This window comes from Tachypleus tridentatus, chromosome 7, assembly GCF_004210375.1.
Source record: "Tachypleus tridentatus isolate NWPU-2018 chromosome 7, ASM421037v1, whole genome shotgun sequence".
NCBI classification, from domain to species: Eukaryota; Metazoa; Arthropoda; class Merostomata; order Xiphosura; family Limulidae; genus Tachypleus; species Tachypleus tridentatus.
The window spans coordinates 129732456-129755932 of NC_134831.1; the positions used below are offsets into that span (position 1 = coordinate 129732456).

General features: G+C 31.9%; 1 protein-coding gene across 2 annotated transcripts in view; it reads left to right on the plus strand.

Moving 5' to 3' along the window:
- The window catches only part of MED14 (mediator complex subunit 14), a 63516-nt gene that overhangs the window by 39188 nt on the left and 851 nt on the right, over positions 1-23477 (plus strand). Inside the window, exons 22-35 of one of the 2 annotated variants that reach the window (XM_076513990.1) lie at positions 1131-1329; positions 4346-4437; positions 4921-5073; positions 5916-5993; positions 7410-7486; positions 7628-7745; positions 8607-8876; positions 12240-12489; positions 12964-13170; positions 13710-13924; positions 17102-17287; positions 20682-20789; positions 22244-22366; positions 22478-22676. In XM_076513990.1, the coding sequence (XP_076370105.1) occupies positions 1131-1329; positions 4346-4437; positions 4921-5073; positions 5916-5993; positions 7410-7486; positions 7628-7745; positions 8607-8876; positions 12240-12489; positions 12964-13170; positions 13710-13924; positions 17102-17287; positions 20682-20789; positions 22244-22366; positions 22478-22676 (2275 nt within the window). The remainder of the gene's footprint in view (positions 1-1130; positions 1330-4345; positions 4438-4920; positions 5074-5915; positions 5994-7409; positions 7487-7627; positions 7746-8606; positions 8877-12239; positions 12490-12963; positions 13171-13709; positions 13925-17101; positions 17288-20681; positions 20790-22243; positions 22367-22477; positions 22677-23477) is intronic. The other variant, XM_076513992.1, reaches the window with a different exon arrangement.

Here is a 23477-nt window from a genome sequence, read left to right on the forward strand (position 1 = left end):
GTAGTTTTTAACTCAACTTTTCATATTATCTAGATTTTAATTTGAAAAAGAAATATATAAAATAAATTCCCAATAGCTCCCCCATCCAAATTAAATGTTTGTGCTGTGGTTTTCTCATTTATAGATTTTTCTTTTCAAGCTGATTGTATGTGTTTGTGTGTGCCAGAATATAAAGTTTCATATTCTACTTGCTTTACTGATGTATTAACATATTTGTTTAGATCAATATGTTTATGACCAATAGAAAGAGTGATTTCTGTCTTATGCAAGTCACATGCTTGTTTTGCTTTAGCAGTAAAATCAATTAATGTGCCATGAGAGCTTTGTGTGTTTGGATTGAAGATGTTGCACTGAAAGTAATGAAAGATTTTAATCTATTTATATGTTTGTTAGACAGCCATATGAATTATATTAGTTTCTGGACATTCTAGTCTAGTGTAAGATTTATTTTTTGTGTTCAAAAATGAATATTTGAAAGCTACCTCAATTTTTGGGCAACCAACATGTAATGAAACAAAAATAGGCTTCCTAACTCACTGGCTCTAGTGCAAAAGGCCTCAAGACTAAAATAAATGTTAACTTTCCTGGTTTTTATGTATGTATATCTTTGACAAGATCAACTAAAATGTAAAAATTAGAAATCTGTATTATATGAGGTAAGGAAATTTAAATAAAAAATTAAATAAACTTTGTTATTAAGTAACATGTGCTTTATCTTTTGTAATTTATTCTTGTTTGAGATAAATAATTATACAATTATTATCAGTTATTATCAATTGTATAATTATACAATTATTTATCTGCTACAATCTGCAATTATTCTAAAAAATTTTTTTCTTCATATTTTGCAAATTTTGCTTCTAATGATCTCACTACAATTAGTATTAAGGCATAGAAAATAAGAGATAAAATGTAAACGTTTGATATTCACTTTGTAGGTTTTGATAATATGCCATGAAAACTGAATCCTACAAGATGAAAACAACTATTTTATTCTTAGCATAAATCTTACAAACTTTTTAATAAACTTGATTACGCATTATCCTGTCCTAACCTTAAAACTTTGTTTATAAGCAAAGATACTATCTTTTCAGCTCATGCTTTTACTATTTTTACAAACCTCCTTACAGTTTGTGTTTTGCAACTGTCCTCTAACGAGTCTCTCAGCTAAAGAACAAGGTTCTCGAAGACCAGTGTCTTTCATGTATGACTTTGGCAGTGGTACATCTCGGCAAGTTGTAGAGATGGTAGATGAATTACTTCAAGACTGGAGCACAATGGTTCACCTGTATGGTGTCGTCGTTGAGTTCAGTGAAGCACTAAAAAATGGTAGGCTGATTGTGTGAGGATTCTGAAATTCCCATGTAATTTTTGTTATCAATTAATAATGAGTGATTTTCAGTGGAACCATTTTCCTACAGTGTTAATTTGGTCATTAAGAGTATTGCCTATATAATTTTCATTATTGATAAAGATTTAATCAGATCAGAAGGAACTGTTTACTAACTATATATCCCATGCCATTAATAAAGGGTGTACTAATCAAGTTGAAACTTGTTACTGTTCATGTATTTATAATGGTTATTTTGTGGGAATTTTACTGGTCATTTTCGGACAAATATGACTAATTTGGACAAGAAGAAACACAAAGTGTTAGTGCTGACAAATAGTGGCTTTATCAGACAAGAATCCTGCATTACTGATAGCATTTATTACTGTAAGATAAGTTGATGATCAAGTCAGGAACCTCAGTTACTTAGGAAGAACTGATTATTGGCAAATGGACAGTGAATGAAATCAGACTCTCGTACTGTCTTTATGTTGTTTATTTGTGTAGTATAATAGTTTGAACTTGTCAGAACCTGATACAGATTATATGTAGTTTATGCTGCAACCAATAAGAAATGTAAGGCTGATGAAAGTGCAGTGATATTGTCATGTAAAGTAGCCATTCATTTACTTGTTTTGCTGTTAAAAAGTTGAGAGGAAGTTAAACTTTTTGGCAGAATGTTAGCAAATTGACCAATTAGAATGACTTTTCCCATCAACAGAATGACTGCAACATCACTATTTAAAAAGTTAAGATGTGGAACAGTTTTTGTTTGTCCAGCTTGTGGAAGATCATGCAGTTATCTTTAGAAAACAAGCTATTTCCAAACAAATTGCATTGTACTATGTTACACAGTATAAATGTTTTTTTTATTTATATTTTATTTTTAATAATTAAGCATGCCTCTCACCCAAATGCACCTTTCATTTGTTTACGGTCTTGGTCTGACTAGTTTTCATAAGTAAAACAATTTCAGGGAAATGTTATTATGCAATGTCAACATTCTTTTATTGATTTCACTTCTTTGTCTTCTCCTTGAGAGTTTGAAAAGTTTAAAATGCACACTGTTTCATGAAATTTCATTTCTCATGGTTCACAGTATGAACTAACTTTTACAGAGAAGTTAAGGGTAACAAAGGATTTTTATGGTTAGACTATTAGGTTGTCCAGAAATAAATATCGGTTTTGAACTGCAAAGTTTGGAAAAGTATAAACCAGTGTTGTAAAACATGCTTAAGTAAAAGTAAGCATCATTGGCTTGAACACACTTTTGCCAATGTGTAATGGTGCTGTTTGTGCTCCTGCTATGGAAATCAGAGTTTATGTGGTCAGTGAACTCCCTAAAAGCATCTTCTGGAGCTATCTGGTTTTGAAAACATTTATTGTTTAAAAAGTTGTCAAAGTGCTTGAAAAAATGAAAAGCTTTAGGGGAAAGGTCTGGTGGAAAGGTAGATGAGGCAGAACCTCAATTCCCAATTTGTTCAATTTTTGAAGCGTCATCCTTGACAGGTCTTATAACATTAATTTTGTTGATCTTCAATCAGCTCATGTGGAACCCACTTATCCAACTTTTTCATCTTTCCAATTGCACTCAGGTGGCTGGCAATAGTTGGTTTGCTTGTGCTAGCTTTTATGCAAACTCTCATAGTGTTGTGGGAGGTTCTGTCTCAACTGCTTCCCTTAACATATTTTCATCTCAGGATGGCTTCCTTCCACGACCTTTGTGGCCTTCAAGACTTTCATCTCCATTTCAAAACATTTGGAACTAATGCTGAACTGTAGGTTCAGTAACAAATCCATGGCCTGGTTGGTGTTCTGTGTAGTTTCTTTAGCTTTTCGTCCAAGTTTGAAGGTGTAGAGGAAAATCAGATAAAAGTCCTTCTTGTCCATGCTGCCTTGGGGGTTCTGAAACTTAAACTCTGAGTAGAGTTGAAACAGCAGACAACCAAGACATCTTGTAAGCAAAAACATTAGATTAAACCAACCAACCAATGATAAGTTACTCAATATTCAGCTTCTAAATGTCATCATGAGAATCCTGACATTTATTTCTAGACAACCTAATATAATCTTTTACTACATATTCAGTTTTAATTTATGATGGACAATTATTTAACCAGTTCAGTCTGTTTACTAATCATTTGTTACTGATAAATGATTAGTTGTTCAAATTGTGCTGAATATTTAGTTGCTTAGAGTACTTTCTTATAATGTCTACACAGTGTTATCTGTGGACAAGTAAAATGTTGATTGTTTTGATTCCTTTTATTCTGATACATTGTAATGTTACAAAATGGTCATTTGTTCAGGTTATAATACATTACTGCCTAGTTTGTTAATCCTTATGAATTTGATCATCATTCTTATAACAGCAGTTGTTACTGACAATAAGTTTAACATTGGAACCCTGTTCTAATTTTTATAGTTTGTTGCTTTATGTAAAAATGTTAAACTGTTGATGTTGCAGTAATTTTAATTATGTTCTTAAATGTTGTCCACATTATGAAATAGTCATATTGGTGTGTAATAACTGTTTTAATTTTGTATCAAATTCTTACAGTTTATTTAATATGGTGGATTTCATTAATTTATGTAAAACAGAATAGAAAAAAATTACTGTATTATTATGAGAAAGAAGAGTTATGAAATGTTTGGTTCAATTTTGAATTATATTTGTGCAATAAATAAAACAGAAAGAATTGAACATGCAGATAGTAAAAACAGAAGAGTCCTGTTTAATATTTTGGAAAAGTAGGAATTGTTAGATGTCATTAATATAAAATCTTGTTGACTGTTAAAAATGACAATTATAACTAAAAGTACAATTTTGTGATTTGTTTTTATTTTTTAAAGAAGCTAACATAAACCAGGGACACAAAAATTAGCTTATTGGAAGGACAGATTGTATTATTATAGTACGGAACATTTAAAGTAAAAGGTTATTTTTTTTTGTGTACTAGCACTAATTTGTGAAGTTCTACAACTATTAAAATGCCTGTGTTTCTATTTTGATAGATCAAGATGGAAACCTGTGCAGCTTAATGGACATCAAGAGTTTCACATATAAGAAACTAGTTGTTGGTTATGGGCCCAGTAAAGCTAGTACAGTATGTACTTTTGGAAAGATCAGAGTAGCAGTGGTGCTTAAAGTGCAACATTTGCAATGTTTCTACAAGTCATTTCAGTGGTTATATCTCTCATATATTAGGAACTTGTGAACTCTAACAATTGGTAAAGCTAGCCAGTTTTACTGTACATAGCTGTTTGATAGTACCAGTTTGAAAAATGAGGTTTATCTTTTTGAATTTATGTAAACTGATTATGTACAATCTTCCATATAAAACAAATTGTTCTATTTTAAATAAAAGATTTCAGCAACTGTGTTGACATAGTGAAAATTTTAAAGTAGATAATAACCTCTGTATGTTGTAATTTAATTACTAGAGTTCATGAGTTGAATAGTGGTGTTATTAAATGAAATGCACCTTTACAGTACTGAGTATTGTAGTTATAAGTCTCCCATTTTGTTTTTATTTATTTTTTAAGTTTTTTTGTTTTACTTGAAAAAATCAAAGAAATGTAATTTATAGGTAACAATTTACTGGCGAGCTTCTGAGCGACGTTTCCATCTTGCCTTTGGCGTGGTTGGACAGACAGCATCCGCAAGCAACCCGCACACTTCAGTTGCATCTCAGCTACAACATGAATTCAATCATCACCATTCTGTTGCCAAGTTGGTTCAGGTGGATTTTATAAAATCATCTCTTACTCTAGTAGATTATGTTTAATGCAGTAAGCTGACTGGGTGTGGCTAGTTAGACAGCTTCAGTTACCAGTGTTTACACTTTATTAGCATCTTAGCTACAGTATGAATTTGGCCACCACCACAGTTCTGTTTTTCGATTTATGTTGTTGCTTACTGAAAGCCATATTAAATAACTGTTAGCAGTATAAGGTATTAGTTATTCATTGTGAAGAATCTTAACCTTTGTTTTAGCTATTTCAGGTAAGAGTTGGAATTAGAAAAAAGTCTTATTTCTGGAATAAAAGTTTTGAATATTGATGCTTAGTCAACTGTACAGTATTCTCCTTTCACCTCCAATGTTTGATATGTATCGGCTTGTAATTAACTTTGTTAAAATTCAGTAACTGTAGCTATCAAGACTGCAAAAGATTTATTTGTGCTTTAAGGGTTACAGAGAAATATTTCTGTAGTTGATGTGGAAGATACAAATACAAAAGTATTAAGATACCAAAGTAGAAAAGTAATACTGGTTTTAATATATGAATAATCACAACAATAGTACACATACAGATATATATATATTTATTATATGTGTATGTGAGCTGATAAGTTACTTTCTACTGCAAATATAATGCAAACAGTTGACAAAAATGAGCTTCCTCTTGTGAGTAACTTGCTGTAATATTGGTAGAAAATTGTAATAGCTCTGTATGTGATTTGTTCTTTGTTCCTGATTCATCTGGGTGAATGTATTATTTATGTTACTCAAATTTTGGTTGTTTTATATAAAACATTTCCATGATTATGTGATCACTGACTATGCTGGGAATCTCCTTCTAGGCTCTCCATGACACATACAGCCTTCTGTTGTCTCTGAGCAAGCTACCTTCTGCTCCTCATCTTGGTGTCATTTACAGTGTTAGTATTGTTAAGTTATTTTACAGTTATATGTCTGAAATAACATTTACTATTTCAGAATGTTTAGAGATAAAAAAGTTTTGTATTGTGCACTATGAGGATAAATCAGTTGCCAGCTATTAACATTGTTTAAAGGATACTTCACAGAAAGATCATCTTTAAACATACTATTATTACTAGCATAAATTATATCAGAGTTCTGCTGTGAGCCTCAAACTTCTCCTCGTGATTCACAGAGGCCATAGTGCACTAATCACATTTCTCCTTCATCCTCAATTACTTCTGTGGGTTTGTACCTGAAAAAAGAACCACGGTAGGACATCCATCTGCAGTTTCAGAACATATGCCAGATTTGTTTCCACTGACTTCAAGAGGGCTATGAACACAGTTTCAGACATGGGACATGGGGCCAAGAACACAAACTCCATCATGAGATTTGGATTTATTGACCCCGATAAACCTATTCCTATGCTCTCATTTGGTTCTGAGACCTTTTCAATATGTTTTAGCCCCCTTGATAGAAGAGGGGGTTATGTTTTATAATGTTTGCAAATAAACTTATCAACACACAAAGGTTATGAATATGGGATTATTGCAGAAAACTCCTGATGAAAAATATACTAAACATGTTCATATATATAAAAGTAACTATACATGTATGTTAATGAATAGTCTTGTAGCCATAACTGTTTAATATTGTAACTTATATACAAGAAAACTAAAACCAAAAATGACTCAAGTACCTTTTAATCATCTGTTTTAGTACCTTAATTATTAACAATATTTACGTTAGACTTAAAACCACATACTAAGTGTAAGACATTTTCATAAGTACAAAAAGTAAGAGCTTTTCAAAAGTTGCTCTAAATATTATAACCAGTAATATTAAATGTAACAAACCTTAATTACATGTATAACTTTTTAATACCTATACTGTGAAGTACTACATTGATTTTATCCATTCTCTTTTGACAAATGAACATGTCTGTGAGAATGCCTAAAGGAACATTTCTCCCTGTGTTAAGCTTAGACTAATTTCATTGAATCTCTGAATTTTTCACAGTTTTCTTGTGTTTACGTCCACAAAACTTTCCTAACCATTAGGAGAGTCAAGGTAGTGATTTATTTGCCTGGTGATCCTTTCTAGTACTGATAGCTAAAACTTCTGTAGGTAAAATACTGGAAAGCCTTTCCTTTTTTCTAATATACCAAGTAGTTTTAACATTAATAGTTATCAGCCATTTTGTAGTTCAAGTGATTATTTTCCATTGAGCATAGTAACAGTTTAGGCAGCTAAATGGAAATAGGTTTCAATAGTAAACATAAATCAGTACAGTGCAGTTCTAAAAACTCAGCAATTTGTATGATGTTTATTTGGAAGGATTGTTAACACTTTTTTATTCTTTTGTTTCATAGCGTGCTCAAGTACCAATCCAGACATTTGTGATAATTGCCCAGTCTTCTACGCATATTCGAGTGGTGTATCGTAATACGTATCCTTTCCACGTGTTTATATTTGTGCTATTTCAGTGTAATGCAAACTTTTGTTTATTAATGTATAAATATTTCAAAAACATTAAATGTTGATAAAAGTAAACATTACTTTTTGCATTTGCTTCTTTGACCTGTGTTAGATATTGTCTTGACATCCACTGTAAACCAGATGGTTTACTGTCAATTCAAGATGGGGCATTTAGTCTGTTTGATAAAACTAAAGTAGTTGAAGAGTTGATGCCCATTCAGGGGCTTAGGGTAAGTGTGTGCTTATTTGAGATAAAGTGTACAGTGTATACAAATAGATTTGAAGATAACTCCAACAATTATAATGATACTGTGTTTTCAAGTTATAGAAGGTGAGTCTAAATTCAAAATAATATCTGTTTTAAGTCACTCAAAGTTTTATGTTGATAGAGTGTAGCCAGAAATGTGTAGTTTTATATGATGTAAGTAGGAAATTATGCAATGTGACACAGAACTATTTTAAGTGTAATAAAGTCAGAGTTTAAATTGACTGTGTTAGTGAAAGAGGTTCAAGAAGCTAAACCAGAAGTATTTGTAAATAGCAAAAAATACAGATAAGTCATACTAAATTATATTTACTAGTAGAACTATACTTGTAGTTTCTGTTTGTAGGTAATAATTATAACTTGTTAAAGTTATTACGTGCAATGATTGAACTGTCTTGTAACAAAATAATGGTTTTCTGTACATTAAAGCTGTGTTTGTGAGTATGGTTTCCAGAGTAACTTTTAAAATATCCCCTAAACATATATAAGGTAGACCTAACATCAGGTAAGTATGTTTGCACCAGCTAATGTAACATCATATTCCAATAGCTTTATTGAATTAATTACCTTTCTTACTAAAAATTGCTTTTTTACTTTTAAATTTAGAACTGTATACATCATGAAAAGTAATCATTCTAAGCCATTGGTCAACATAATATGAAAGAACCAATGTATTGTTATTGCTGGAAAAAAATTGGAATTGGTTATAAGAGTGGTTTAAGGAGATGGTTTGTTTTTTGTATAATGTGAACGTTGTATATGTAGATTAAGGTGATGTAGCATTTTATGTATCTGATTGTTGTGATTTAAATCCATCATCTTTTAGGCTTTTTTGAACAAGTTTGTAGATGAAGCTTCCTCTCAACTACGGAGGCTTTCACATTCTGAGGATGACAATCCTCCCTCACCAGGCTCAACACTGGACAGTCTGGACCCATTCTTGTCTTCTGCTAGTCAGATCAGACCATCTCCTCCTTCACAGAGGGGTAACCAAGAAGGAGGAGCTACTCCAGGAGGACTTCGCTTTCATCATCCGATGACACCACCTTCTAATCCTCACACTCCGGCATCTCCTCATACAGGCATGCTATCACAGGTGAGATATAACAGATTAATGTTAAAAGTTATCATAGATGATGTGGTGGTATATGTAAACATAAGTATGTTATCATTAATGGTACATGATTATCAGGGGAGATGTGTGTGTGTGTGTATATATATATATATATATATATATATATATATCATTATTTAAGAATGTATCAGCATCAAATGTTATATAAGATGTAAGAATTCATAATATCCACCTCGGATGAGTATTGGAAAATATTACAGATGATACACTGTCCAGTCAGTTGTCGTCTAGAATACTGAGATTTACTGCCAGAGTTTTTGTGAGCAAGTCTTGGTGACACAGTCCCTGCTGGTACAGCAGTAAGTCTACAGATTTACAATGCTAAAATCAGGGGTTCAATTCCCCTCAATGGATTCTGCAGATAGCCCGATGTGGCTTTGCTATAACAAACTAACTCTTGGTGATGCATATATTTGTGGTATAAAACTTAGTTTTAAATCATATAGAGTTATCCTTTCTTATAATGATGATAGTTTACATTGATGCTGAAACTGAAAACATAAAATCTATTAAATATTGATATCTTAAAAAAAAATATTTGAAACCAATGCCTTAGTGGTATTCTTAGTTCAAAAGCATATTTTAAATGGGAATATATGTACTTGCTTCCAAACTTATACCTTTGTATGCAAATGATCAGATGACAGCCAATATTTCAAAGAAAATTGTTTTCATTCTTGAGACTTATAATGAAGTAAAAGGTTTCATAACAGAATTTAGATAACCTTTATTATTAATTTTAAGAATTTATGACTTAAATGGTGTACAAGATATTTCATATTTTTCATTATGCTATCTGTTCATAACATCAGTGATTGAGAATACTGTTGTGAAAAACATTTTTTGTTGTCACCATATTTTATCTTTTTTTGTGTTGACTATAATTGTTACTGTTGCACACTAGACATTTCTCTGTGTTACTTTCCTATTGTTTGTTGTAGTTAAAATATAATCATCTCCACCATCACTCCTATTTTGGAAAGCAATGCAATCCCTGCAGGTCTTTCCACATGTAAATTTCTCGAGGAAATTCATTAACTTTCAGGTCTTATGTTCTTCTTAAGTTTGTTCCAGTGATCGATACAGAACAAATGTTCTAAACTTTCTGGTCTTAGTGTAAATTCATTCCTTTCTGATCTTAGTGTACAGAACAAATGTTCTAAACTTTCTGGTCAGTGTTCAGTGACGATACAGAACAAATGTTCTAAACTTTCAGGTCTTAGTGTGCAGTTCAGTGATAATACAGAACAAATGTTCTAAACTTTCTGGTCTTAGTGTACAGTTCAGTAACGATACAGAACAAATGTTCTAAACTTTCTGGTCTTAGTGTACAATTCAGTGACGATACAGAATAAATGTTCTAAATTTTCTGGTCTTAGTGTACAGTTCAGTGACAATGCAGAACAAATGTTCTAAATTTTATTATTATACCTTATTATTTTATTAACACTTTGGTCATATTTAACATTTTAATCAGCAGCTTCCATTAAATTCAAAGCTTTAAGGCAGTTGTTAAAAAAAATCACTCCTTTCTGCTATTAATTCAAAAAATAGTCTTTCATCCTGTAGAGATTCCAAGTTTTTATTTCTGTCACATTAACAAACTTGCTCCATATTGACTTGTCAAATTTATTCTGATACAAGCACTACACAGAATGCATCTACTTTGGTTTAACATGCACTCATGAAAAACTTTAAAAACAGGGTTATTACTAATATTATCTTTTAGTACCAAAATAAGAGTTACTTGTGTTACACATAATTAGTCAGTCTTTTTACATAATGCCAAACCATTCACCCCATCTATCTCCTAACTTCCTGTAAAGTTGTAATACTTAAACAGAATCATTTACTTTAGTTTAACTAACTGTCTACAAAGTTACTGATTTTGTACCTTATCAGTTTTAGGAACATAACTACTTATACCATCACTTAAACCAAACACATTAGCCACTTGCAAATAATTTTTTACATTTTATTACACAAAACTAGTTACCAGTTTAATATGCTTACTAAACAATTATTCATTCCAGTATATTCACAGAAACAACAGTTCAATTAGGTTGAATGTAATTATGCTTAAAAAAAACAATAAACATTTTATCTGAATCTGTTTAATTTTAGTTCTGTTTAACTATATTCCACCTCAGTTTGATATTCGTAGCAGCACAGTATAGGTAGCCCATTGTGTAGCTTTGTGCTTAACAACAAACAAACAAGTTAGTTGATGCACTTGGCATTTAATAGTTAATGCTTTCATAGTGTTACAGTTTTTTCATTATTTTAATATTTGTGTTATGGAGAGTGTTATTTTCGTGGTGTAGTTTAGCCAGGATAAGTGGATGCCACTCAATAACTTTTTCTGGGTGTTGGTAATACGGAGTTCTGATCATAATTATTGTCTTCATTATTAAACAAAAAGAAAATATTAATTGTTTAAGTTTATGGAAACAATTGAAATGTAGTGAGAACATGATTATTTAGGGTATTTAATGTAGGAGTTATCTGAATAAAATCTTAACTATCAATAAATTGCTCTAGATATTCAATTTTTAAAAATCCTGTAGTCTATAGATTTTTCTGGGAGTATATCACTCCATGTCACTCTGTCATATTTAGTTTAAGAAAATACACTTGTGTATAATCAATACTTTTGGTCTAACTTACTCCCAAAATGTTTCATAGTTTTACCCCATCACAAATTAATTGACACAACCAGACAATTCAGTTTTCAGAATTAATTGCTTCAAAAAAATCATTCACTTCAGATTGTAATTTGCAGCTTTAAATTGATAACATCTTACTAAACTTGTTGCCCATTGTCTTGTCTCATGTTCTTCAATGAATTTGCAATAAGTTTACAAACATACAATGCTAAAATCCAGTGTTTGATTCTTTGTGTTTGAAAAAAAAGTGCAGATAGTCCATTGTGTGGCTTCTTGTAAAAAACATCTAATTCAATTGCAGGAGTGTCCTCTTTCAAACAAAAGTTTCTTCAGTAAATTCAACATTATTTCTATCATACAGTTTTAATTGGTATATCAAACCAGTTACATTAATTTGCACATTTCACCAATTATGTTTCTAGTACAGATGTGATCACAGTTCTTTGAATAATAGCTATTCACAAAATTACTAGTGTTAAACAAGAATGGTCACAGTTGCTAAATACTACAATTTTAAAATTCTATTACACAGAACCTATTATACAATGGTTTGCCTATGTTTTCCTGTGATATTGTACTTCCCTTTGTTCATAGTTGTTTTCAACAACTGATTGTGGTGTATTTTATCCGTATTTTCTCTCCATTCTTGGATTTCAAGAGCTATCGAACCTCCCCCAATCCCTCCTTCCCATTGGCCTCACCTCCATCCCTAGGGTCACAAGGTCAGCATGTATCGCCATCTACATCTATGTTCCACGTGCAGGCCCAGTCACCAGGGAATATCTTTGCTGGAAGCTCTCCTGTGAATCCATTACATGCTCCTTCCCCATCATTTCTACCAGCTCCTTCACCGTCATCTTCATCACAAGTACAAATGCAATCTCCTGCTGGCTTTATGGGTTCACAGAGTAAGTAACTAGAAAATTTTAAAATGTTTTGTTGAGAAGTTTAGTTGGGTTTCTTGATTTTATTGTATATTTTCAACTCTGTTGAGCTTTAAATTTTGTTAACTCCAGTATATATATTATTGTTTCAAACATAGCTACAATTAACTCAGGAATTTGATCAAAATACATATATATTTTAAATACAGATAAAAGCTGAGACAAAGCAATTTTGTTTATTTCAACCATGCAGTGAGAATTATTATAATTTATTTCGAACAATGGGTTTAACCATGGATTATATAAATATAGAACAGACAATATCCTTTAATTAGGTCACCATTTGCTCTTAACTGTTTATCTTAATGTTAATGATTAATTAACAATACAGACTTTCTGTTTTTAAGTAGACCACGGAAAGGAAATCCATTTTTCATCCTCATCTCAACTGTATTTTAAATACAAGGTATATTGTACAGTTTGATTCCTTTCAACTAGGCCATGCTGAAGGAGGATCACCTTTTCCACCCAGCAATTCAGCTGGTAGCCTTTCTTTGTCCAGTCCTGCACCTGGTGGCTGGCCAGGAAGTCCATCTGTCCCTCGTCCTTCTCCACGACCATTAGGAGCTGCCCAGAGTCCAGGCAGTAGTGGTCATCCTGCATTACATAGCCCTCAGTCTGCTGGCACTGAACACACTAAACAAAGTAAGTAAAAGCAGTTTTAGTAAAGTAAATATTGCGTTACTTATAAGTAGTGTGTATAACTTTATATATATATATATATTTTTTTTTATGTTACTGTCTAGAAAAATAGAAACATCTTATAATAAGAACTCTAAAATCCAAGTAGATAATAAGACGAAAATGTCTTGTTCTAATACAAAAATCCAGCTGAACAGTGAAATGGAGAAATCTTGCCATAACACTAAAACCAAGCTAGACAGTAAAGTGGAAATATTTTGTTAACATTAATAAATCTCAACCATCTAAACCATGGTTTCATCTCTAAAGTCAAAGTACCAGCATAAGGAGTGTACCTTTTGACAGTTGTGATGACAAAATAAGTTGTGAAAGCTTGATCTAACCAATCGGAAAGATTAATTTCAATAAATGTATATGTATCTTTAAAATGAAGATTTGTATTGTTGTCTGTATTTTGTAAACAACTTCATCAAGTATGACTACTTTTTATGTATTGACAATACAAAATTTTTGTTTGTTTCTTATTATTTTATTGTCTGTAGCTGGAATCTCGCACACAAGTTCTCGAGTACTTCCTCACCGTTCATGGGCTGCTGCTGTCCCTACAGTTTTATCACACAAGGCATTTGATCTATTATGTAGTCCTGTTGCTTCTCCACAAGGGGCACCACCATCGCACTACTCCCCCTTAGAACGTTTCCTTGGGTGTGTGTTCATGAGATATAATCTTCAACGAGCAATTCAAAAAGATGATAGTGTAGGTATTAGACCACTGAGTCTGTCTTTCTATATGATTTTGCTTTTACCTGCATTGAATAGCTTCATAACACAGTTTCTTAAACATGTGATATTGTTATATAGAGTAGAATTGTACCATTTAATAAGGTTCAGCTCTAGCTCTTCCTTATTTAAAATGACACACTACTGTATGTAATAAATCAGAATTTCTCTTGGAAAGCTACAATATTTTTATTTTTTTTATGACATGCTACTTACAGCATCTCTGAATTAACTACTGAGAATGATTGGTATTATTATACTTGTGAAGAGCAGTGAGTTACCTAATGTACTTATTTGTATGCTATAACTGCATAATTAACAAAATTATCATGGCATTCTTTCTATGCATTTGCTAAGAAGTTTGTAGATTTAGAACCTGGCACTTTTATAAGTGTTAACTTTGTAGCTAGTAAATCCAAAATAATATGTTGTGCACACATTTCAGTGATCTGTTTTCTTCAACCACATCTATAAACTATCTCTACAGCTGGATCAAAGAGTACAAGCCATGACCTTTTGTAATGCTACATTCAAAACTTAATTAAACTACTTTATTTTCAGTGTACATTGTTTTGGCATGGAAATGTATTTTATAATTTAAGTTTTTATATTATTTGAGTTTCAAGGTCCATATTTTCAGAAAGAAGTATCAAATTATCAATCTTATTGTTCAGTGTCACATAATCAGAGTTTTGTGTCACTAAGTATAGCTTGCTGTAGTTTCTAAACCAGTTACGGACACAAACTGTACACAGTTACAAGCAAAAGTCCAAAATTCACTCCTTCTATCATCTTGATTTTCTGAGATAGTTGTATTTGTTAAATTACAATTGAAATCTCTTCTCTATCACTCTGATGTTTGATACTGATAGCTAACCAACATGGCTGATGGACATTTTTATAACCAATAGAAAGAGTAGAACCTCCACTACCAATGTTTCAGTTTTGTCATTTACCTTGACTGAAATCTTTAACTGTGTTATCATTACATTGCTACTTTGAACAGCTAATTGAATTTTTGAAATTATTTATAGCTTTCTTACAAAATCAGGTACATGTAGTAGTTTTAGGATATACCATTTTATGTTTTAAATTCAATACTTGGCAGCTACACAAGTTGTATTCTGTCCAAAGGAACATCTACTTAAAGCAAATTTCCTCCTAGATAAGGCCCAGCATGGCCAGGTGGGTTAAGGCGTTCGACTCATAATCTGAGGGTCGCAGGTTCAAATCCCCATCGTACCAAACATGCTCACCCTTTCACCCACGGGGGTATTATAATGTTATGGTCAATCCCACTATTTGTTAGTAAAAGAGTAGCCCAAGAGTTGGCAGTGGGTGGTGATGACTACCTTCCTTCCCTCTAGTCTTACACTGCTAAATTAGGGAGAGCTAGCACAGATAGCCCTTGTATAGCTTTGTGGAAAATTAAAAAAAAACGAAAGAAAGCCTCTCACACTTTGTCTATATATCTTATATATTGCTTTACTTCTTTTTAACAGAAGTAATTGAATATAAAAATGATCAACTCTTCAGCATAAATGTACACTAGCTCAAACCTACACATTGAGACACCTCACAATCCTGTGATGTTTACCTTTCTAAGAAAATAGATTTTCAGGGTGATTTATTTCTTCTCACACAGCAGTTAATACTTTAGTTGGTGCAATTACAAAAGACGACAACAAAATTATAAAACAAAAAAATGTTAACAGTTGAGACTACACTTTTTTGTGATCAGTACCATAATCACTGAAGATGAAGAAATTGTAATGTTTATTATATTTTTCAGCTTCTCATTTGACTGTACATTGATTACTTCAGTGTACAGTTAAAATGCAGTTAGTGTTAGAGAAGTGAAAATAAGAGATTAAATATAAAGTGTTGTCAAAAATAAGTGTTGGTATTTATTTACATTCAAAAGGTTACCCAAACAAATCTATAATAAAAATATTTTAAGATACTGATTTCTTTTTTTTTGTACAAAGGAATTGATGTTTTGTAAAAGTTTTCTTGAAGATAAGTGTGTATGTGTAGCACAGTAGTATATGTTCTTATATATCTATTTATTTAAAATAATACTCTGTAATATTAACCTTGCTCTACTGTTGGGGGTCTTAGTCTCTGGTTGTTTTGTTTGTTTACAAAAATGTGACATTTCTCTCTGGTGGTTCATTCTTTCTGTTTCTTTTTCTGAAGAAACAGATTGGAGTTGGTAATGTTATGGGTGTATGACACCCTTACTGCTTCCTACATTTTTTCACTATTTTTAGAGAGGTTGCATTACATGTTAGATCCTGGTTTCTCTCTTTCCTTGTAAGCTGTTTAATCTGACAAATAACACTAGCTAGATGTCATTCTTTTAAAATGAAAATATAAAATATTTGTGATTGTTCTTTCATTTCACTATTTTGTTGCATGTGTTGTTAACTATACATATATATATCATCTTTTTTCACCTTTCATGAGGGTAAACTTCCTTCCTGTCATTTTCTTTGAATAAAATATTTTTTTATCTTTTTTCAAAAATAGGCTTTATATATGTATAATATTGTATGGTTTGGAATATATGTTAATGATGTCTCTTAGCTTAGGTCTTGTTCCTGAGTCCTTTGTTTCTAGTGTGCCACTATGGCAATATATATATATTGTATATGCAAGGTATAATGTTTTATAATAGTATTTCTTTTGTGTGTGAGAGAGAGAGAGAGATGGTATAAACTACTTTAGAGTTTACTCAGATTTGATTGGTTAATGGTTAAGAATAATTTCTCATTAACTAATCCAGTTCCTGGCTGACTGGAAATTGTTTGTTTTGCCAATAAAGCTTTTTTTTACTGTGTCACAAGACAACATTTGGAATTTATTTTTTTACTCTTGGATGAAATACTGTGGTGAGTGAATCAACTGAAGCCGTTAGTGAAGTGTTTATAACAGATTATCACATAGTTATTTTATTTGATGTTATTTAAGAAAGAAAATATGAGAAATACTTCTTTATCAGGTTTATTTTTATCACATAAAGTAATGAATTGAACTTGGGGTCAGACTGAACATTCTGATTATTACTTTTTACCTGCAGGCTTTTCTTTTTGCTTTTATAAAATGGGAGAGAAACATACAGATTAGTAATAGTTTGTGTTCACCTTTTTAGCTGACCTCTGTCCAGTCTAACGAGCCAGGCGTTCTGCAGTTTAATGTTGAAACAATGCATTGTAAAGTTATTCTCAACACCATTACTCTCCAATCACTGAATCTAAAACTAGTAGCATCACCCGAATACAAGGACCAATGGAATCCAGAGGAGTTACAAGTCTTAGAAAGGTTCTTTGATACAAAGGTGGGTATATGAAGAAAAGATTATTTATTACTAATTGGTATCTTAAGTGAATTTAGGAAATTAGAAAACACAAGCTTGTTTGATGTTAATGAAATATGTTTGCTTGCTAAGCTAGTAGTGATATACTGAATGGATGGTAAAATCTAATTGAGTCTCATGTTTTCTGACAATATAGTTAAAATTACTGGTATTTAAGAACAATATAGTTAAAATTACTGGTATTGGTCAATCCCACTACGTTGGTAGTAGTTAGTTGGCGGTGGGTGGTGATGACTAGCTGCCTTCCCTCTAGTCTACACTGCTAAATTCTGTAATGTTGTGCAAAATTCCAAAACAAACAAACAGAACTTTAAGTTAATTTGTCTTTCTACTCTGTAATGTTCAAAGTTTTCATTACATTAGGTTTTTGTAGTTATGTGTGTTTTTAGTATTTTTTTATTTAAAAATTGCAAGAAAAAGTGATTTCATTAAGATTTAAATCAACTTTAAAGGTATCAGTTAATTAAGAGTTGCTTCAGATAATATGTTTAAAGTCAGTATTACCATGTACCTGTATTCCATAAACAATTATATTAATTGTTTTAGTATTATGCAGTTTGAACCTTATAGGTTGTAGGTATCCAGGTTTTCTGTAGACTAACTGAATTATCATCCTCAAGACACTTTTAGCTACATATGGTTATTAATAATAATAGTTTGTATGTTCTTGGGCTTAACACTTTTCCTCTGATCATAGCAAAATGGGCCTGTGATGCTTTATATCAGTTGTGTGTTTTAGGTTGACATTCCTCACTTCAGATTCTTATTATTTCTAAGACAAGCTGCTGAACTTTAGAACCAATAAGAAACTGAAACTATACATGAAAACTGAACACTCTCCTTCTTCATTTTTTTCTGTTGTCTTCTGTTCTGATCCATTTTTTTTCTAGATACCTGGCCATGCCAGTATTCGTGGGAACAAGCTGACTGGCTGACACCACTGTTTTATCCATCTGCTCTAGTGCTGTTAAAGCTGTGCCCGTCCCATATTGGACTATGATCCTGTATTGAAGGCTCAGCTTTGCACCAGTTGGCAGTCAACTTAGAGTCTGTAACATTGTAACAAGCTTTTTCAGATCAAATATTGTGTTGCTCTTCGGCCATCTTGTTTCTGTAAGGATTTGAAGGAGAAAGTTGTCCTCACTAGGCTACACATTGCTCACATTTTTTAACTCATCATTTTCTTTTATTTGGAACTGTTGCAATAATGTGTGGCATTAGTGACACTCAAGTCACAACAGTCCATGTTTTAGTGACACGAGTGGCATCTACACTTTAGATATATTTTTTCAATGGGTTGATCCCTGACGTTGGATACTGTCATTTGTGGTGGTGACACTGTTGAACTTGCTGACGTTTGTAATTTGTTTATGATTTCATTGGCCTTTTTAACTCTACTTAACTCTTTTCTTAGAATTTTGGACATTGTATCATTTTCCATAGATTTATTTTTACATTTTCTACTGGTTGTTTCGTGCAGATAGCCTAGTTGGTTGGTTGGCATTTATTGACACAAAACACAAGAGATATTTTTGAGATTGTTTGAATGGTGGATGTATTTATTATGAAACAGTTTTGCTTTGCATGAAGGTTACAACTGTCCTGCTGAATTTAGTGGGGAGATTTTTCACTTCATAGAAGTGCTTTGTTCTACAATCATGGTTTCATTGCTCCGAACAGCTGAAGGAATTTATTTAACTTACTTATAGCTTACTTGGAAAGCTTGGTATATGATAAGTCTCAGAACATTCTGTGCTAGTGCTTGATGTGCTATATTCTAAGATGCATATTTGAAACATACATTAATTTGTTGAACTCCTAGATTTGTGAGACTTGGTAATGCTTAGGATACAACATCAAATATTTTCGAATGAATGCAAACAGCTCAACTGTGCGACAAGTAATTAGAAATTCTTGTTTTTTATGTATCCTTTTTTATTGTCATATTTTTTCAAACAAAAGTAAAATTTTAAAAGTATAAATTTCTTCCCTTAGCCTAACCAAACTTAAGTAAAATAAAATGGCTAACGTTATGTTAATTCAAATACTGATGTAACATATCAAATCAGATCACTTACTGTTACGTTAGTTTTATGGGAAACATTTGTTTAAGTTTTAGTATATTGTTTTTACACAAGTATCGCTGATTTAATGGTACAAATATTGGGAATAAAACCATAAAAGTAAAGTAAAACATTCGAATAAGGTTGAAGGTGTTAAGATGTAGATTTCTGATCAAAAGTTTAGTCAGTGTAGAGTTAAAATGGTATTAATCATCACACTTCATATTTTTATTTCACTTTATGCTGATGATTTCTCTATAGTTCAGGTAGAGAAAATAAAGAGGAGTAAAATATAAAAAGTGGTTATTATTTATTAATAAATAATATTAATAAAAGAGTTGGCCAAAAGTTGGCAGTGGGTGGTATTGACTGTCTTATCTCCAGCCTGTCACTGCTAAATTAGGGATGGCTAGCACAGACAGTCCTCCTCTAGCTTTGCATAAAATCCAAAACAAACTTACCAAAAAAAACACTTTTGATATTCATTTAGGAGATTCTATAGGCTATGCAAATGTACTATGAAAAATAAATATTTTTAATCTCAGTATCAAAATTACCTTTCAAACTGACTCATTAAAGGCTTTGGTAGTTCATGTACACACCTTTAGTGGAAGGAAGATGTTTCTTTAAGTGCAACAATTTTGTCAAGTTTACTAAGAAAGAGCACACTTGGTAAATTTAAAGTAATAGTGTTTATAGTTTCACAGCTCCAAGATTTGTTAAATCAATCAATTTTGTTTTTTAAATGATTAGGAGGATTCATTTCAAGCAAAATCATCCAACATCATTACGTTATATAATTCTTCTCACAAGCTAACATTTTTCTTATTTACAAAGTTAGCTTTAGAAACGTATATCTGGCAAAGTCCCACTAAAGTCATGTACTCTTGAAGTTCGGTCATGGCTAAATACTATTCACTTGGTTTCATCACTCATATACTGTTTTATGTATAACATTATATGGATTATAAAACAACCCTCTCAAGAATTAATAAATGTTGCTCAGACTCCTTTAGTAACTATTATGTGATTTTAAGTTGTGAACACTGATTGCATGTGTCACATTTTGTTTTAAAGATTTTTACAAGTGCTGGTTTACTAACATTTTAAACTCTGTAAAAGACTGTAAATATACCCTCACCAGCTGCACAATCAATCATTTGAAAATTATTTACAGTGAAGTTCAACTGTGGACAACTTCATTTATTGTAGCATCCAATTTTGAAAATAATTTATTATGTTTTTCCCCTTTTTTAAGCAGGTATGAATTTCGTTGTTCTGTGTTCTTGCAGGTTGTTGGTATACCATATAAACCCAATGCCTTCATTGCTTTTGGCCGCATCCTGAATGCTTCTCTTCGAATACTGAAAGACTGTATAAATATAATGCGGCTTGAACTGGTAAGATAGAACTGTGTTTGATGTTTGTATGCACTTGGGTAATAATTTGATTTACTATGTTTGAAACTGCTAGTGAGCTATTTCAAAAACTGTGTATCTATATCTATTATTTCTTAGTTTTTACAGTTTTGTTTGTGAAGTTAGTATTTAAATATTAAGTCTTTAAGATGTTTCTGATTTCCATTAGAAACGAGCAACTTATAGAATCACAGATTAAATATTTTTTTATATTTAATAACTGTTGAGTAGTTATTTAACCATTCTTGGATATTCTGGCTGAATGACATGTAATGGTTAAGGATAACAAGAGATATGTTGGTCCATCCTCTAAGCCAAACTAAAACTATTTTGAAAAACTGAAGCCAGTCTTTGTCATTCATGTATCTATCAAGCTTTCTTTTAAACTCACTCAAATTTACTGCTTCCATAACATTTAAAGGAAACCCATTCCATAGGACAGTCACCCAATTTGAAAAATAACATTGTCTCAGCTAAAGACGGTTTCTATCTTGTTTAAATCTATACTTGTGTCCCCTAGTCCTATAATTCTCACAGTTAAGTACTTCATCCCATGTAACTCTCCTTTTTTTGAGATAAAACAATTTTAAGGATCTTAACCTAACCTCGTATGACAACCCTTTCATCCCAGATATCATTTTAGTAACCCTCCTTTGAACCCTTTCCAATAATTCAATGTTTTTCCTAAGATAAGGAGCCCAACACTAAACCCAATACTCTAAATGTGTCCTAACTACAATGAAATTAATAACCTCTTGGAATATTCTGCAAATGTTTGTTATTACAAAAATGGTCAAAGTATGAGTAGTTATTTTTAAAGAGTAACTCATCTAGTGGAGAATTTTTTATTTTTTTTAATACAAGTTTTTTGTGCTGGAGTGAGTTTGGAAGGACTTCTGTTTGACGTGCTTTTTAATGTGGTTTTAATATATGTTTGATTATAAATATGGCTTAAGATATGATGTGCTGCCACATAGTATATTAGTGTATTGATAATTCAAGTGTTGTAGTGATGTATAGATTCAGTTATAATTATGATTATTTTATTATTATAAAGCTACATGTTATAATATAACTGTCATGATAATTTAACTGTTGTGGTGATGTATAGTTACGGTTACAGATTGTTGTATTATTTTAATAATACTGCATTTTGATTGTTCACTGTGGTTATTACCTAACACATGATGAAAAAGTTATACATTTGATGATGTTTACAAAGGAAAGAATACAAACGACCTAAGCTGATTGTTTGTAATATTTCATATCTTCTCATCTAAAAACTAAGCATCTATCTTTATGATATTTTTAAAATGCACTTAATAGTCATTTTGTAACTACAGTTACATATAAATTGTGGGATTAAAAATAATATAGATTTTTATTATGGTATCTTTACCTGCATATTGATACTACAAAGTATTATCTTTCAACAGGCACCAGACAGAAATCTCAAGTGGGCTGTTCAGTTCTGTTTAACAATACCTCCAGCAGCACCTCCTATTGCTTTAACTGGAATGTCAGCAGTCCTGATGGTCCAGAACAAGATTCTGCTCTTTGTAAGTTTATGATAAAACTTTTGACAAAACCTAAATAAAATACAGTTATTAGTGTCATGTTGAGTTTAATTAAAGTGTAGTGAATAATCATGCTGTTTCATTTCCTGACAGTTTCAGCTTACAAGAATTGGGCTAAACCTGGCTCCTGGTGTTGAACCCCAGACAGTTGTTGTCCCCATTCTCTATGACATCAACAATAATGTAACCCAGCTGTGGGACAGACGAGGCCATTCTTCCTTGTCCCCAACGGACCCTCTTTCAGTCATAGGCAACATGTTGCGTAGGTTTAACGAGTACAACCCACCACAAGGTTTGGATAACTAGTCGATATTATTATAATTAATTCTGTTTAATTTCTGATTTCAAGGAGTGTTGCACATATCGTAACAGAACTGTACAATAAAAATAATTTAACTTTTGGATCACTGTCAATAGTGCACGAAGGAGAGAATGAGAGGTTTTATCAGTATACTGTTGATAACATGAACATTTTGAGTATTCTGTCATGGTAAACTTCTAAGTATTTGAAATTCTAGCGTAGTGGTTCTCAAGCTTTGTTTGTGGCCACCTGGTGTGTTTTTTTTTTTATTGCAGTGGACCCCAGTGGGATCTGTGCATTTTGCTTTACTTTCTTGCCCGCAGACCACAGACTGAGAATCATGTGTAGTAACAAAATGCTCAGATTTCATACTTTATTTTTACAGTGAGATACTGCTAATTAATAATTTTGTACAGCAGTTTTCTTAAACATTGTATTGGCCCAATTATAAGGCACTGTTTTTAATTAATAATTAGGCTATAAAATTCATAGCTGCCCTATAATCTTGCTCAATCCCTTCCCCCCTACCCTCACTCTAGCCTGTAGCATTCATCTTCACATGCATGCCATATGTTCATTCAAGGTTATTGTAACTAATCCACCTGAAAACTGTTCAGTTATAGTATTAATTTTATGGATCTGAATAATGATGTTATGATACTCTGTTGTTTTTACTTCTCTTGGATCACCTTATATTTGAGATTGCCCGATAATCAGCCCAATATGGAGACCCGTTAATGATTTTTTAGTTTATTTTCTTTTATTAACCTATTATTACTGTTTAGAAATTTC